We start from the raw sequence: 16615 nt of genomic DNA, 5'->3' as shown, positions 1-16615 counted from the left end.
CGCTGTCCTTGCCGCCAGGCCGTAATCCACCTTGAGTGGGCTAGACGACTCTGCCTCGAGGTTCGAGGCTACCACCTCGTCAGGCATTGTCTTTACCTTTTTGGTCGTGAAGGTGCTCGGTGTCGTCTCCTTCCTCCGAGATTCAGCCTCGTTCATCAGACGTGCTCGACTGGCCTTGACACCCGAAAGCGCCTCTTCGTGGCGGGGATGTTTCGCGTCCGCTACTGCATCCCAAAATTGAGTACAATCCGACTTGAAGTGTCCCTCCAAATTACAGAAGAAACACCTCGGACAATATTTCATGATGAGCCCTCTGACGTACTCTTCATGATCCTCGTCGATCGCGTCGGCGTCCTCGAGAAAGTAGCCTATCGCCTCCATGTTCTGTTTGTATGCAGAACACGCGGAAACGTGATGGTCCATCGAACCACAATTCGCACACGACCTCCTCTTATCCATGTCATCGCGAGGTTTGTACCAACTGGAATTCGCACCAGTGTTTGTCCCGCTATAGTTGCCATAATTGCTGTAACGGTTTTGCGCCCTCGGTTTTATCAGTAATTACTCGCGTGACTTCATACGCAAATCGTCGGGCGTGGGTACCTGGTCAAGTGACAGGGTGAAGTGTGTGGCCAACATCGTCTTCAACTCCTCACTCCTTACTCCGTCCATGAACTTCGAAGCAATCGCCAAGTTTCGCTCGGATATTCTCTCATCTGGGTTGCTTCTTCTCCTAAGCAATTCAAGGTCGTCCAAAAATTTATCTATGGATTCGTCATCTCTTTGACGCCTCTTTTCGAACTTCACCATAGCCTGGTGCTCTTGTACTCCAGAGCCGAAACGATTCAGCAGGATGTCGAATATCTTGCGAGCGCTGTCTCTCTCATTGGCTCTTTTCGCCATTACACAACTTAGTGCAGTACCCTCTAGGTTGCTTGTTAGCGCGCTGCACTCTTGTTTCTTGGAGAGATTCTCTTCCTCAAAGTGGAACTTCATCACCTCTATCCAAGTATCAATGCAGCCGTCTGACTCGTCTTTATATGACTTCGGCTTTTTCAGTGTCCTTCTTGACCTCTCTCCTCTCTCGGTCGACTTCGAGAGCTTGGTGATGAATGTTTCGAGATATCTGTTCAGAGGCTCAAACATCGAGGCATACATCGTTGTGTCCTGTGAGACTGTAGTCAGATCTGGTGCTGAACTGACTTGTGGCACAGTTGGCAACCTTGTCTCCGGGATAGCACCTGCCTCTGGCGGGACTGGGTTCGTCCAGCCAGGCCTCGACGGGGCTGCCCTTGGCCGCTCCTTGTTTTTAGGTTCGTAGTTCGTTCTCGAGCTTTGCTGGGCTCTGGCATTAATGCCCGTACCATCCCCATCATTCGCATGGCGTGAGCGCTCCCTTGGGTTGGAATGCTCCTGCCAATTGCTCCCATTCAGGATCGCGTCGAGCTTCCGCATCATTAAGTCAGACTTTGCATCTAACCTTTTCTCCAGGCTAGTCATCGTGTGGGCGTAGGTACTATCATGATCGTTCAACAATCGTTCGATCTCCCTAGTCATCCTAGCCTCTCTTTCGTATGACTCCTTGTTTGCCTGTGCCAGGCTCTCCGCCAGGCATTGATCGGTGTTGCGAATCAACTGAGCCTGATCAACCCTCGCCTGCGACTTCACGTGCCTTAGTTCGTCTCTCAGATTCTCTTGACCTTTGTGAGCTCTCTCGTTAACCTGATCTATTCTCTTAGTCATGTCCCGTCTCAGTTCATCCAGATCATTCATTACCCCAGCGAACATGTCACTTATGTCGCCAGTGGCCCCAAATGACGGGGTTAGTTCCCAAAGAAGATGAGGTCAACTGCGGCTGCAGCCTGGTGCTTGATGACGCACCGCCTTTTTGCTTGCTCATCGACGTCATCAATCTGTCGAACGTTGATGACGCTCTCATCGTTATCCCATCTGACATGGGCCTGGTCGGCGAGGCGGACGACGCCTTCCTGCTCATGTCGTTCCTTGGGCACTGTGTGAAGTTCACATCCGGATGGGTTATCTCCGGGTAGTCATAACTGGAAGATAAACCTTCAGTTCGTAGTGACGCCATGCGCTCATCGTACAAAGACTTCCAACTCTTCTTGGCCTTCGAACCCGGTTGTTCTTCACTCGGGCTTATACTCGACATCATCGCGTTGTTACTCTGCTTGGCCAGAGATGAGTGGGTATTAGCCGAATGTGAATATTCTCTCCTCCACCTATGACTCTTGGTCTCCGATTTGGACATTCCCTTGAATAACACTTCCTCTCGCGGCTCGACCTCGGAACGCTCCGAGGTCTCCTCCGTCCTCTCGACTTCCTCCCGCTCGAGGTCCTCGCTTGGCTCAAAGTCGGGTCGAATAAGCGTCCGTTCTCCTTCGTCAAAGGGGTCCACAAGCGTTTCGCTCGCGGTTCGGGCTTCGGCGCTCCGCCTTTGATTGCCATCGAGGTTTTTCTCGCTCCTTAATTTAATTTCGCTCTCTGAAAGATCAGGTTGACCTTTAGTCGATTCGGTTTCGGCAAACACGTCGGAGGCGCTGCTAAACGAGGACTGACTACGCCTAGTTTTGAATTTTCGCGTGCTGCACTTGCTCAGCCTGGGAATCTTAGTAGTCGATCCTAACGAGTCCCTGCGCTGCATGCTTTGTGACAAAAAACAATATTCGTATGATTTAATGGCGATGCACACGTACCGCAAACAAGTTCAAGTTGAATTACTTAACGCTACCTCTTTGATCTCGTAAGTATCAAGAATGTCTTTTAGGTTTCTCAATGACAATCTTAGTGACTCAGCTAGAGTTACACACACAGGGCCTGCTCAGTATTGATATAATGCTAACTCAACCCTGTTGTATAGTATGATAGTATCACAAAATTTTCACAAGGTATAATCAACACACCAAACACAATGGATAATCAGATAAGAATATCCTACAGGTGACAGCGACCTTTTGTCAGTTACAATTTATCGCCACACAATTTATCAAGTCACTGCTTTGTTAAAAAGCAGTGATGATTCAGAAACAGATCAAAAAAACTTAGTCTTAAAGAAAAAGACTTCCCTCAATCGGAACGATCCGAAAGAACGAAGCCCAGGACACAGTCTTCTCAAGTGATGGTGTATTTGCCTAATACACCCACTGAGGTCTTCTTTTAGGTGTCCTGCGATTGCCCGAGCTGTCCTATTAAGTAGCTCAAGGCAACCTCTGATCGAAAATTTCTTAAGTCTAAGAAAAAGCTCCCGCACACCCGGACTGCTCCAAGTGCACGAGAGTAGGGAACAACTTTTCTTTTCAAGTGAGTGTGTATTTGCCTAATACACTCACCGAGGTAATCCTTTACTTGTTCCCGGATTGTCCGAACTTTCCTATTAAGTAACTCAAGGCAACCACACAACCAAAATCACAATAAAAAAAATTTTTTGTTCGGTTACTTCTGATACACCCGATCTAGAATCCAAAGTTGATCACGAATTTCCGGGTCAAGATGGGCTCCTATGATCCTAATAAGCACGCCTAATACCCTAATATGATCTTTATTAAATGGATATTTCCCGTCTCCCAAATTGCCACACTAGGTTTCCACAAGTTTCTAACAAGGAGGGTTGCTAAGAAGTTTAAGTCACTCCGAAGGGTTACCTCGGAGGGTTGTTAAGACACTTAGCCTACCTCGGAGGGTTACTTCGGAGGGTACCTTAGTCACCCAGGTTACTTCGGAGGGTCCCCCTAAACTTACTAAGGAGGGTCAATAAGATGCTTAATATGCTCCGGAGGGTTTCAAATTTCTGAACCTCACTTAGAAGGGCCTTCAATTAACTTCAGGAAGCGTCAAAACAAGCTAAATTCTCTATGGGAGGCTGTTTTAACTTCTTTTGATGATCTCGTGGAAATTTTTCACTAAGGAGGGTTGCTAAGGGGTTTAGCTGACTCCGGAGGGTTACTTCGGAGGGTTCCCCAAAAATCAAGAAAAAAGGTTATGTTACCGCGATAAAGTCTCCAAAAGCGGTCCACCTGACTTAAAACTAGGTTGGCTGACACGGTCAACCTTCCCAGTTGGATAAAAAGGTGTTCTGATAAAATTTTCTGCCGCTCGGAGGGTTACCTGTAATTTGGACCCTCCGAACCAACAAATTCTAAAAAAATTTTCTTTTCCGAGATTATCAACCCAAAAACAGTTGCGGTCCGGAAAAGTGGTCCAAAACGTCGACTTATGGTACCAAAATTATCCCAATCGGTTGGCTAGTCTTTGAGAAATTGCCAAAAACGTGTTTATCCAAACGGCCTTTTTTCACCACCTATATAGGTTCCGAGAAACTTTTTCCGCAATTCCTATTGAAAGTGCCTAAAAATAATTGAAACGAGCGTAGTAGCCCTGTACGGCACTGGAATAATGCAAAAAAACCGGATCAAATTGGTTTGGAGACAAAAATTTGGCCAATAACTATCAAATTTGGACCCTCCGATTCCTTCCTTTTCCAATCCTTAAGTCGTTAGCTCTATCCACGGAGCTAATCGGAGGGTTACTCAAGAAATTTTCTGGCAGCCGAGCACTTTATGCTAGCACGCTCCTAACACAAAAAATTTTATTACTCTAACTCTAAAAACTCAAAAACTCGATCCCCAAAACAGATTGACAAATTTCAGAAAATTATCAAAAATTTGATCGAAAAATTTTGGTTTTTTCCAACTTTTACTGAGTCTTTTCTCACGCGGTTTCTTTAGTTAGGGGTATTGAACTAGGTAGCTACTCCCTAAATAAAAGCTTTTTGCTGTTCGGAAAAGCTCGGATACCCAAAAATTTGGGGGTCTATAGTTTGTCAAAAATCAGTAATTTTCGACAAACTTTGGTGTTTCTTGGGTCTAAATAGGAGATAAGTAATATATAGTAAGGACAATAATCTATTAATAGTCGTTAATGAATAGTACTATACCCTCCTTTGCACCAAAATACCCGAATTAAGACCCTTAACTCGGAAACTTGTAATCGATGGAGGGTACAATCGGACCGCGCCAATCGTGCCCCCCTCCACTTAAGTTTTAATGAAATAGTACCCGAACGATACTAAAATTGCTTCAACGATACCCAACAGTCGTTGTGGATGTTGTCCCTATGTCCCTGTTGAGTGTGGAACACGTCGGTCAGCTTGCCACTCTACCCTCCGGTCACCGGCAAAATCACCATTAACGTGCTTAAACACTCAAATTACACCCAACAACAAATAGGAAGGTCAGATCACATCTCGTCCGGAAACAACATATAAACTGTCACTTTACGTTTTTTACTGTTTTTGGTCTTTTTTGGACTTTTTACTGTTTTTTGTACTTTTTTGTTTTCAAATAAATTTGTTTTTGGCTTTTTGTTGGTTATACACTATTTTTGTTTGGTTTCACGCTTTCTCTTTAATTGTTTTTGGTCCCGGGACCTTGGGACAAGCGGGCTCATGACTTCCCACCTAACCCTCCGGCCCCCGGAATTTTCGGTGTTAACTAAGTTAAAAAGCTAAATAGTACTGGACGGAGGGTACGCGCCTTCCCCCTAGTACAATATCGGTCATTAAGGCCTCTAACTCGGGCTTACGCCCGGAGCGGAGGGTTCGTCGCTGAAATGCTTGCCGATCATGATGGTCTTATGCGTTTGACAGGCCCACCCAGGAGCGCCATAAAAACGTCTATGTAACATTCGCCCAAATACTACACAGCGACGGAGCGTAGAAAAAGTACCTATTAACGACTGGCAGGCGTCAGTTACCTTAATTCTACTCGTTTTTCACCGTCTCGACCTTGCCAGTTGATTTTCTGGTCTGTTTAGGGCTAAGTAAAAAGTTACTATTTTTAGGCCATCAGTCAAACGACTTTTCATCAGCTTTCGTTTACATGCGAACACAACCACATAGCTGAGTCTCGGATCCTCAGACTACGTGATTGCCATTAAAAACACGGCTCGAACCACCTATTTTAATATGTTTTTGTGTGACAGTTCTATATTAAATCCATTGGAGATGGATTGACCCTTTCCTCTTTCTAGCTACTCATTTTCTAAAATATCAAACTATACCGGTATTAATTCAGACTTCTACGACATCCAAGTAGCTACAAAGTTAGTTTTATATAGTCCCTTCACATAAAACAGTCTTTGGGGGACCAAGCCTCCGCTCCCGTAATTTTCCTGAGATAACGTTCTTATCTCTTCCAATTTCTGGCACGGGAGGGTTCCGTGGAATCTTCCTTCCCCACTGAAGCTTCCTTCTCCACTAATATCCACTGATAAGGGTCTTATCGTGTGTTGTTGCCACGATAAGAAGCTTCGTATTTCTCGTCTCTTGTTCGACTGTTTTTCACAATATTTGTCGTTGTTCTGTTTTTTCGTCGTTTTTCGTCAAAATGGCCGTCTTTTTTGTATTTCTGAGAAATATCCACAATTCAATCGAAATTTTGAAAATAAAAATTCCAGAATATTCCTACCCTCCTTCGCAATACTTTTTCGTTCATAAGGCCTTTATTCGTTTTATTTCGTGTCGCTGGAAGGTTGCGCTGTGTCAATCTGGCAGAATGGCACAATCCCCTGTATACGGAAGTTCTTATTGATATTATGTTGTATTTCTTGTTTTACTTCTTTTCCAGCTCCTGGTTGAGCTTTCATATCTTCAACAGGTTTCACACTGAGTACATCTGCATAGCTTTTTTTCCAGTTTTTCGCATGTGGTTTTTGTAGCGTTTTCGACTATTTCATCAACCAATGCCGTCAGCCTTTTTTTCATATTTTCAAGACAGGCTTGTATTCCCTCACTCTCTTTTTCAATTTTCTCGTTCATTTGCATCATGATCCTACACTTTATGAAGTTATCTCTTTCGTTATTAGTGACACATGTGTCGCATAGAAGCATTGCGTTTAAACCCAAGTCTTTTATGCCATTGATGGTGGTGTTAGTAAAACCAGTGCAGGGGCTCTCAAGATGCATTTGAGCATTGCAAGATACAGAACTGAAACATCTGTCCCTGGCCTTTATGGGTTTTTTGCATGTTTTGCAATTTTTAGTCAGATTGGTGGATACAGAGAGAAGGAGAAAATGGGATAGAGAAAATTTTTTTACAATTTGATTTATAATCTGCTTAGGTTCGTATGAAGGGCAATTAAAAATTTTTGTTTGTTTGTGTTGAGGGCAATGGGGTTTTTACATAAAGTTTTTATAAATCTTAAGTCTCGTTGATTTTGTTACGGCTTGAAGTTTCTGCTAAGGTATTTCTGGCGTTGTTACCGATTGGTAAGTCTTCTTCGATTTCTAATATCAGATTCTTTTGCTTTGTATAATTGTTGTATCGCAAGTGGTGCGAAACTCAGCTTCTTCTCTGTGCGTTATTTGAAAGACAAATGCAATGTACTTTTTAGAACACAACCAAAACAATTCACACTAGTGGACAAAATTATGCGCAAATTAAGGATTTTTCTGGAAAATGTCTTGTCAAAGTTTCTTTCGAAATTCAACGATCGAATTTCAGTAAATTTTTTTACAGTCACCAAGAGCAAATGATCAGAGCTTCTTGAACAAAAACACCATTTTGGTTTGAAAAGCTTTTCGGAGAAATACTCCATCATCAGTTACCAAAACCCTAAAACCAAATAACTGCTGAGTTGAATGTAAAAAGGTAGATTGTGAAGAAAAAATGATACAAGGAATGAGAGACTGATCAACAGTCAAACAAGAGTTCTGTTCTGGAGAATACCTCAGAGGGCATACGTCAGCGCGCGGCTCCGATACTCATCTTTCGTATTGAGACTGGGACGGATGGCGCGAATATGCAGGGTTTCTAATGCTAGTAAAATCTTGAGAGAAGGTGACGATTCCAGCACTTTGACGTCGTCCAGAGAAACTTGTGAAGACGTGCAATCAGTGAACTATTCATGAACTGGCATTCCTGCTCTTCCAGGTTCTTCAATCCTTGTTGGGAGGTGTCGCACTGAGCTTCCATCTATGAAAATATCAATATTTGTTTTTAATGACACAATGAAATCCGGGTCTGAAAATGCCAGTTTTCGTCATCTGCACTGTTTTACTTTGTATTGAACTCTTTCGTGAATAATAGGAGTAAAAAAGTCTTAGCGGCCAAAATTTGATAGTTTCTTAAAGGGTAGCTCTGATCATTTGCTCTTGTCTATGTTAAAATTTCACTACAAATCTAAGTAAATGTTGCCTCAAATGGACATTAGAGAAAGGCAGTTTGGAGAATTAAAACATTAATTTGCGCTGAATTTTGTCCACTAGTGTAGAAAGAAAAATGCGTTTTAGAGAAAACTTTTGGAAATGTGTGTTTTGTTAGATTTTTTCACAAAATTTCTCGATGCAATATATGGCCGGTGTTTGTCTGCTACATAAACAACGCATATCGTAGTGTGTAACTCAGAAAAAAGACTAGTCATATTGCATCAAGTGCCGTTAGTTTTTCTCTAAATAGAAGAGATTTTTGATAAAAAGTAAATTTCAAACGTTTTCGCAACTATGTGCGTTGTCAGGATTTTTACAATAAACTAATCTGAATGACGATAAAACATCAATTCACAAATGTTATTTACAATAATTCACTTACATTTTGCAAACAACCTACATTTACATTACAGCAAAATTTATGACAACAATTTTTTCGGGGAGTTTTCTTTGCTCAAGGCTTAATGGGCATCTACTCATGTTTTGTCGGCTTATTGGCAGCTCAATAAATACTATATGCGTATTCAACTCTTTTTTCTTTTTGACAGTTATCTGAAACAGTATTTTTGAGCGTATACATTGTTTTTGACTCCGTTGTTTCCGTCTCTCATTTTCTATTTGCGAGCTTGCAATGCTACGCTCGCGTTGTATCGCAAGAGATGCAAAGCTCCGGTACCTCCTTCGGTTAAATTTTTCAAACTCATTAATTTCTGTAATTTTATAGGAAATTGAATTGAGACATTTGAATTCGAATCAATTGCTCCGATATTTAATGGATACAGAATTTAGAGCAGAACTCACGAGAAGACGCGAAAACGTTGAAGATGTTTTTGATTTCGAGGGACAAAAAATTGGTAGAGGAACTTACGGTCATGTTTATAAAGCTACTAAGAAAAATCATCCGATGACGACAGATGTTTACGCGCTGAAACAAATCGAAGGGCAAGGTGTAACGATGTCTGCCTGTAGAGAGATAGAGCTTCTGCGAGAACTAGAACACCCAAATGTTATTACAATTTTGCGCGTTTTCCTTTCGCATGCGGATCGGCGTGTTTGGCTTTTGTTCCATTATGCTGAGCATGATTTGTGGCATATTATCAAGTACCACCGAACAGCAAAGGCGGCGAACAAACATAAAAATCCCTTTGGAGCTCAAAACCCTGCTGCGACTATGCGACCGACAATGGTTAAAAGTTTGTTGTATCAAATTTTGGCAGGTATATGTTACCTTCATGATAATTGGATTTTACACCGTGACCTGAAACCTGCAAACATTTTGGTGATGGGCACCGGAAACGAGAGAGGCAGGGTCAAAATTGCAGACATGGGATTTGCGAGGTTATTCCACAATCCTTTGAAGCCTTTAGCTGATTGTGATCCAGTTGTTGTCACTTTTTGGTACAGAGCCCCAGAACTTCTATTGGGGGCTAGGCATTATACTAAGGCTATCGATATATGGGCGATAGGTTGCATATACGCTGAGCTCCTTATCTCAGAACCTTTGTTCCATTGTCGACAAGAAGATAATAAGTCAAATAATCCCTACCACAGAGATCAATTGGAAAGGATTTTTTCTGTCATGGGGTTTCCCAATGAAAGAGACTGGGAAGATATCAGAAGAATGCCTGAAAATAATAAACTTACTAAGGAGTTTCACAAAGCGAACTACGCGAACAGTTCACTGGCTAAATATATGGATAAACATAGAGTAAGGCACGATTCAATAGAGTTTTTCCTGCTTCATAAGTTGCTTACAATGGACCCGACGAAGCGAGTCACATGCAAAGATGCATTGGACGATATTTATTTCCGAGAACAACCCTTGCCACACTCAGATGTGTTTGATGGGATGGATATTCCTTATCCGAATCGAGTTGTGCTTACTGAGGATGAGTCGGATAACAAGTCAAATTTAACTACTAATGCTGCTTCCAAAGCACAACACCATGCCTCGCAAATGCAAAACAATGGTGGCCAAAATCATGCAACAGTCACTGTTACCACGTCCAATCACAATCACCAGTTGACAGCCACGGTGGCAGCAGCTGCTAAGCGCATGCGAATGATGGACGGAACGAGTGGAGAACAGGTTCTGTCTCAGCCGAGGCAGCATGGCGCGCCGCCTCCAGTTTACCAGCAACCGCCACACCGAGAAACTCAGCAACATCAACTCTACCGACAGCAGCAGCAGCAGCAACAACAACAACAACAGCAGCAGCAGCATCAACTCACTTCTCATCATCACATGCAGCAGCAAGGTGCGAGCGGTGTTTCTCATTTGCAGCAAAATCATCAGCAGCAACAGCAGAGGTTGAGTCAAATGCAGCAGCGGTATTACACCGTAAATCAATGATATTGACTGATGTATTGATCCGCGAAGCTCCACACGCTTTGTTAAATGACCTGGGTAGTAATGTCTTAGATGAAGAATAGAGTGCGAATTGCTGAGGGGTATATATAGACATTGCCAACTCACAGTATGAAGAGGAAGCGAAGGTAAACGACGGGGTTTGCTCTAGACACTCAAGTCGATTGCGATTAGGCGTTATAAAATCTGGATTAGACTTTTTTAGGTTAACGTGTTTAAAAAATCATTTGATAGCTTAGCTTATAATAAATTCATTTTTATGTGCTCCTCCGGAACACCTGGCCTAGAGACAACCGACTACGTCTGTGTTGTTCGAATTTGACTTGAGGCATTTTGTTTGTATTATATTTTGTGGGCTTAGTTGGCACACAAGGATTTTTCTTGTGCTCTGAGAAATTTTCAAAGTTATCGAATAGTTGTAAAATTTCAGAAATTCAGTACTTTCAAAAAAAATTTCTCGACAACAGGTTTGACCTTCCGGGAGTTTACCTAGCATTGTCGGCGTATTTGCTCGCTAGTTGTTACCAAATAGTTATTTCTCGCCGAATGTATTGCTGGACGTGTGTTTCTCGAATTGAACATCATTCGAGACAAAGTTTTTATATTTGGTTTTTCGACAGTTTTTCATTTTTTTAATTAGTGTTTTTCGTTGCCTTTTTGTGTGTCAGCTTGCAATGCTATGTTTGTAAGGTATCGCAAATGGTGCGAATATTACAGTGCTGATTTAAATTAACCGGACAAAACGCGTTAAACTTGAAATTTAAAACCCGTTTTTCTCAAATTGGGTTGAGTTTAGGTGAAAACTTATGAATACAAAACTTGCTTAAAATTTTAGCAGAATTAATATGGTGTAATTTATTTTGCGAAGTTCGGGCCCGAAATTTTAACCAAAAAAATGGGTCATTTTGGCTTTTCTTAGTTAATCAAAAATTACGCCGAAAATACCCAGTCGATCACAGACATAATTATATCAAAGTGAGCCCCTTACGTAGTCCAACAAACTTTAAGAAGGGTATGATCTCCAAAATATTGTATAAAATAATTTATTTTTGTTTGATAGCCAAAAAAAGTCGTTTTTACTATAAAAAATACCAACTATTTATTTAAATACAATTTTTAAACGATTTGCAATTTTTTTTGGAGAATATACCCTGCTTAAAGTTTGTTGGACTACGTAAGTGGCTCACTTTGATATAATTATGTCTGTGATCGACTGGGTATTTCCGTCGTAATTTTTGATTAACTAAGAAAAGCCAAAATGATCCATTTTTGGGGTAAAATTTTGGGCCCGAATTTCGTAAAAACAACTTACACCATATTAATTCTGCTAAAATTTTAAGCAAGTTTTGTCTTCATAAGTTTTCACCTAAACTCAACCCAATTTGAGAAAAACGGGTTTTAAATTTCAAGTTTAAAACGTTTTGTCCGGTTAATTTAAATCAGCTCTGTAGCTTTGTCTCTGAACTAATTGGAGATTTTCCCGTCTGTTGCAATTGTTGTTTTTTTTTGCTTATTAGCAAGCTCAGCGTCTAGCGCAGACTCATTTAGTTGAAGCTAGTATTAAAATTAAAGTTATCCAATTTTTTGAAAATGACATTTTTTGCAAGATCAGTTGCTTGACAACTGAAAGGTGCGAAGTGTTTCAGATGGACTTTTTCCATTTGAAATCGAGTGTAAATTAGAAAATGAGTGCAGGTCGTAGGACCCAATACCTTAAGATAGTTTCGTAGATCCTATGTGGGCGGTACATGTAATGTTGTATCCGTTTTCTAGTTCCGTGTTCAACGGTAACATTGTTTGAAATCCTCGGTGCTACCTCTTGAGCGACAAGCTTGTTTAATTCTATCCTCGTTGTATCTCAAGTAGCGCGAAGCATAGCTTCGCCATTTGCAAGCGAGAGAAGTAGTGACTTGTAATCAGGACTAGGCGTTGTCCCATAGACAACTTTTTTTCCAGACGACAGGTCTGCGGTTATAGTCACGGCCGGGCAGTTTTCCTTTTCGTCAACTATGTATGTTTTTTTAACCTGCTGTTTTAAGAAAACTTAAATTTTTTCTGGACCTTTCTGAATTGGCTCAGAGGTAAAGCACACGGCTAGTAACATAAGCGCTCTGGGGTTCGAGTCCCGGCGAACAGTTTTTGTATGTCTGTATGAAATTGACATTGCTTTATTTTGGAACCTAAAAGTTTTTCAGGCCCTTCTCAGGTAAAGCATGCGTTTTTAGACCCTAAGATTTATGTGATCCTGTTGTTAGTGCGCAAGCATTATCAAATCAGAATTCAGACTTTTTTCCGTTCAACAACAAAATCTCTTTCTAGGTAAAGTTTCCATGTTCCAACCCGGAGAGTACCTGTTTTTTTGTCATGCTGAAAGTTTCGCGTTAAAAACTTTTCTACCTAACATCTGTCTTTCTGTGTTTCTTCACGCCTAGTTGCAACAGCACGGTATTTTCATGTGCTGTAAGCAATTGCCTTGTATTTGAAAGTTTTTTTGACTTTTTCCAATAATTAATGTACAGACACCTAAATTGGCATAATATTCTCTATTTTTTTCGCTCAAAAGCTTTACTCGGCTTTTATGGTTTCGGCTTATGTAATAAACGGTCTGTTTTTTTTTTATTTCCAGAGGGGGCGTAGAATATCAGTACGTTATAGCTCAAAAGTTTTAGTTTTTATGGCAACATCTTAGTTTTCGGATCAACGAACATCTTAGTTTTTGGATCAACTCAATTATTATCAACCTAGCCCTCGATCGGTTGTTTCTCTGCACATAGTCATTGCAGATGACTCATGCTCAAATTGTTTTTCTTAAATCCGACAAGCACTTGAAGCCATGATACAATCTAGAAATCTAGACAACTATCAGGACGCTACTACAAATACCATATTTATCTGCAACGTGCGCATGAGTTGAAAAAACTGAACAAAGTCAAGTTAAAGTCAAGTTCCCAGCTTTGAAACAGCATAACTTTTAACTTTAAACTGAAAATGCAATGCAACTAACTTGGCTGAATTAAAATCTCAGAAATGTCTCCGAATCAAACGCTAAGTATTTCAAATGTCACCCTTTTTCTAAACGTTCTTATTTCTTGTTTTTCTAGTTAATTCATAAGTGCCTCCATCCAGATAACTTAACCTTTCTTTTTACCCTACTAATCTTAGTGTTGTTGCCAGGTACGAGCATAAAGACGGAGACATTGGCGTCCAACTACGAGAAAGAATCTACGACTTTTTTTGATTTCGACTTTTATTTGGTTTGTTTGTTAAATTTGTTTGTTCTTTGGATTGGTTTGTGTGTTACTAGATTTGGACTGGTTTTTTGGACCTTCTCGTCAAATTGTTACTAAGAACTACGTTATTGTTTTGTTTTGTTAAATTTAATGCCTGTTACAAGATCACAATTTTCGAAAATGAACTCAAATAGAGACGTCACTGAAATTGTTTTTGAAACCGCCTTACTAGACGATACTCATTTGAAAGTGATTGAGACACGTTATTTTATACAATCAATGGTTTAGATACTATTCTCAATAGTCTCAATATTATTTGATGAGCGAACGTAATGGAAAAATGCAACAACAGTTACTGCCCCGATTGAAAACAGTAAATTTGGACTAAAGAAAAACCGAGATTGAGTACAAACGCTATGCAATGAGGCAACGCTCAACTTGCAATATTTCAATGACATCTTCGCGGGCTCAAATTTATGTTTCGACCCCGTCGCTCGATCGATATGCCCTTACTGCTAACTAGCATGCAAAATCACACACACAGCACCGCGAACATGAATAGACTTCTTTGGACCCTTTGCCGTACGCAATAATAGTGAATTTAGCAAGCGATATGTTCTCTTCTTCACCTGCCTAGTGACGCGCGTCGTTCACTCTGAAATTTGCTACAGTATTGGTGGAGACTCAACTCTTCAAGCCCTACGCAGCTTCATAGCCCGACGCGGAAAACCTAACCTGATCTTCTTGGACAATGGAAAATGTTTCGTTGAAGCCTACAACGAAATGCAACAGAGCCTCGCCGAATTACAACAAATTGACCACCTCAAACAGCAATGCCAACACACTGGAATCACCTGGAAATTCAACTTAACTTCAGTCTCTCATTTTTTTGGTTCTTGTGAAAGACTAATCTAGCTTTTCAAAGACTCTTACAAAGTTATTGGAACTAGGATACTCAAAGACGAAACTTTGTCAACCTTCACTTGCGAAGTTGAAGCCCGAATGAACTCGAGACAACTGACAACTGTCTCATCTGACCCTACCGACACTGAAGCCTTGTCGCCGAATCACATTCTGCTAGGACGACCTTCAATAATCTTGCCCCCTGTTTTGTTTTTAACTCGCACCCTCACTCAAAAGAAAACTTGGAAACAAGCTCAAGTTCTGACCCAGCAATGCTGGAACCGCTACCTCAAAGACTACCTGCCAACACTGACTACGCGAACTAAGTGGACACAGCCAACTCAGAATATTCAAACTGGAGATTTAGTTTGGTTACTCGATGACTTGACACCTCGCGGTCTTTGGCCCCTGGGATAGGTACTACGTGCTCTTCCCGGATCGGACGGAATTGTTCGCTCATGCGAGATTCAGACAAGCCGTGGACTCCTGACGCGACCAGCCGGTAAACTTTCCAAAAGTTTTAGAAGAAGATACATCACGAACTGTTTAACTACGATGACAACTAAGCCATGATACAACCTAGAAATATAGACAATATCAGGACACTACTACATTTACCATATCTATTAGCGCATGAATTGAAAAAACTGAGCAAAGTCAAGTTAAAGTCAAGTTCCCAAATTTGAAACAGCATAACTGTAAACTGAAAACGCAATGCAACTAACTTGGCCGAATTACAATCTCAGAAACGTCTTCAAATCAAAAGCTAATAATTTCAATGTCACCCTTTTTCTAAACGTTCTTATTTCTTGTTTCTTCTGTTTCTTTAGTTAATTCATGATTACCCCATTCTAGATAACGTAACCCTTACGTTTCCCCTACTAATTATAGTGTTGTTGCCAGGTACGGGCATATAGATGGGAACATGGAACTTTGGTAGATGTGGATTTTTCGACATTTTTACTCCCGCGATTAGCAGCAAGCGTTTTGAAATTGGAATATAGACTTTTCGGGTTAACATTTTGTTTAACAAAATCACTGAATCATTTGTGCAATTATCATTTGTGCAGCATCCATTTCTGCAGCAAACATGCTCATTTTTTTGGAAATTCAAATTTAACTTTTGGTTACGAAAAGTAGTTGACGGCTAAGGGCCTAGGCTTGAATCCGGTCAGCACCGGGTTTTTTTAAGCCCAAAATATTTCATTTTTAAGAAATTATTGGCGTATCAGTTGTCTGCTTATGTTATGTGAGGTTAGTTTCCACCTTCTTACCTTTCTTGTGCTATAAGAGCTAATTTTATTATAATTGAAGGTGTTTTTGATTCTTAATTGTAATTTGTAAAATTAAAAACATTTTATTTATATATTTTTAAAAACTTCAGACTTTGTCCTTTTGTTTCATTTTGCTGCTAGCTTGCAATGGTTGTTTTTTGGGGGCGTAGCAAGTGAAGTTAAGATCTGCTTCGCCTGTGTTTCAATTAATTGATTGCAATTTCAATGCAATTATAATTATTGCAATAAATTTTTGGTAGCCCTTTATTATTTTCAAATCAGACCAAACGACATTTTTGAATGAGTATCGAAAGGCTTGGTTGGTGGGTATTTGTCCGCTCCAAAATTTCTAATTTTTTTTAGCGACTGGGAAGGCTTTAAATTGACATCGCTCTCGATCTACTGCCAACCTTCTTGAAGTATCTGAAGTTGTGTTCAAACTCAACTCGAGATCAAAGTTCGTTCCCACCTCCTAAATCAATATTGAAATTGAACAATTGTTGTTTCCTTACACCTACGATTTGAATCTTGTGCACTCGGGGTGTAAAAAAGTCTAACTTTTACTCAGTTTCAAATGGAATGAAAGTTTTTCAGATAAGTCCTGGTCAAATTCAAGCAA

General features: G+C 40.7%; 1 protein-coding gene across 1 annotated transcript; it reads left to right on the top strand.

Moving 5' to 3' along the window:
- The first annotated feature begins 8942 nt into the window (after positions 1-8942).
- Positions 8943-13781, top strand: LOC134843776 (cyclin-dependent kinase 8-like). Its single transcript, XM_063860047.1, has 2 exons — positions 8943-10717; positions 13764-13781. The coding sequence occupies exon 1, from the start codon at positions 8994-8996 to the stop codon at positions 10572-10574; it is 1581 nt and encodes a 526-aa protein (XP_063716117.1). The 5' UTR covers positions 8943-8993; the 3' UTR covers positions 10575-10717; positions 13764-13781.
- Positions 13782-16615: the final 2834 nt, after the last annotated feature.

This window comes from Symsagittifera roscoffensis, chromosome 4 (assembly GCF_963678635.1).
Source record: "Symsagittifera roscoffensis chromosome 4, txSymRosc1.1, whole genome shotgun sequence".
NCBI lineage: Eukaryota > Metazoa > Xenacoelomorpha > Acoela > Convolutidae > Symsagittifera > Symsagittifera roscoffensis.
This window is presented reverse-complemented; position numbering and strand designations above follow the sequence as displayed.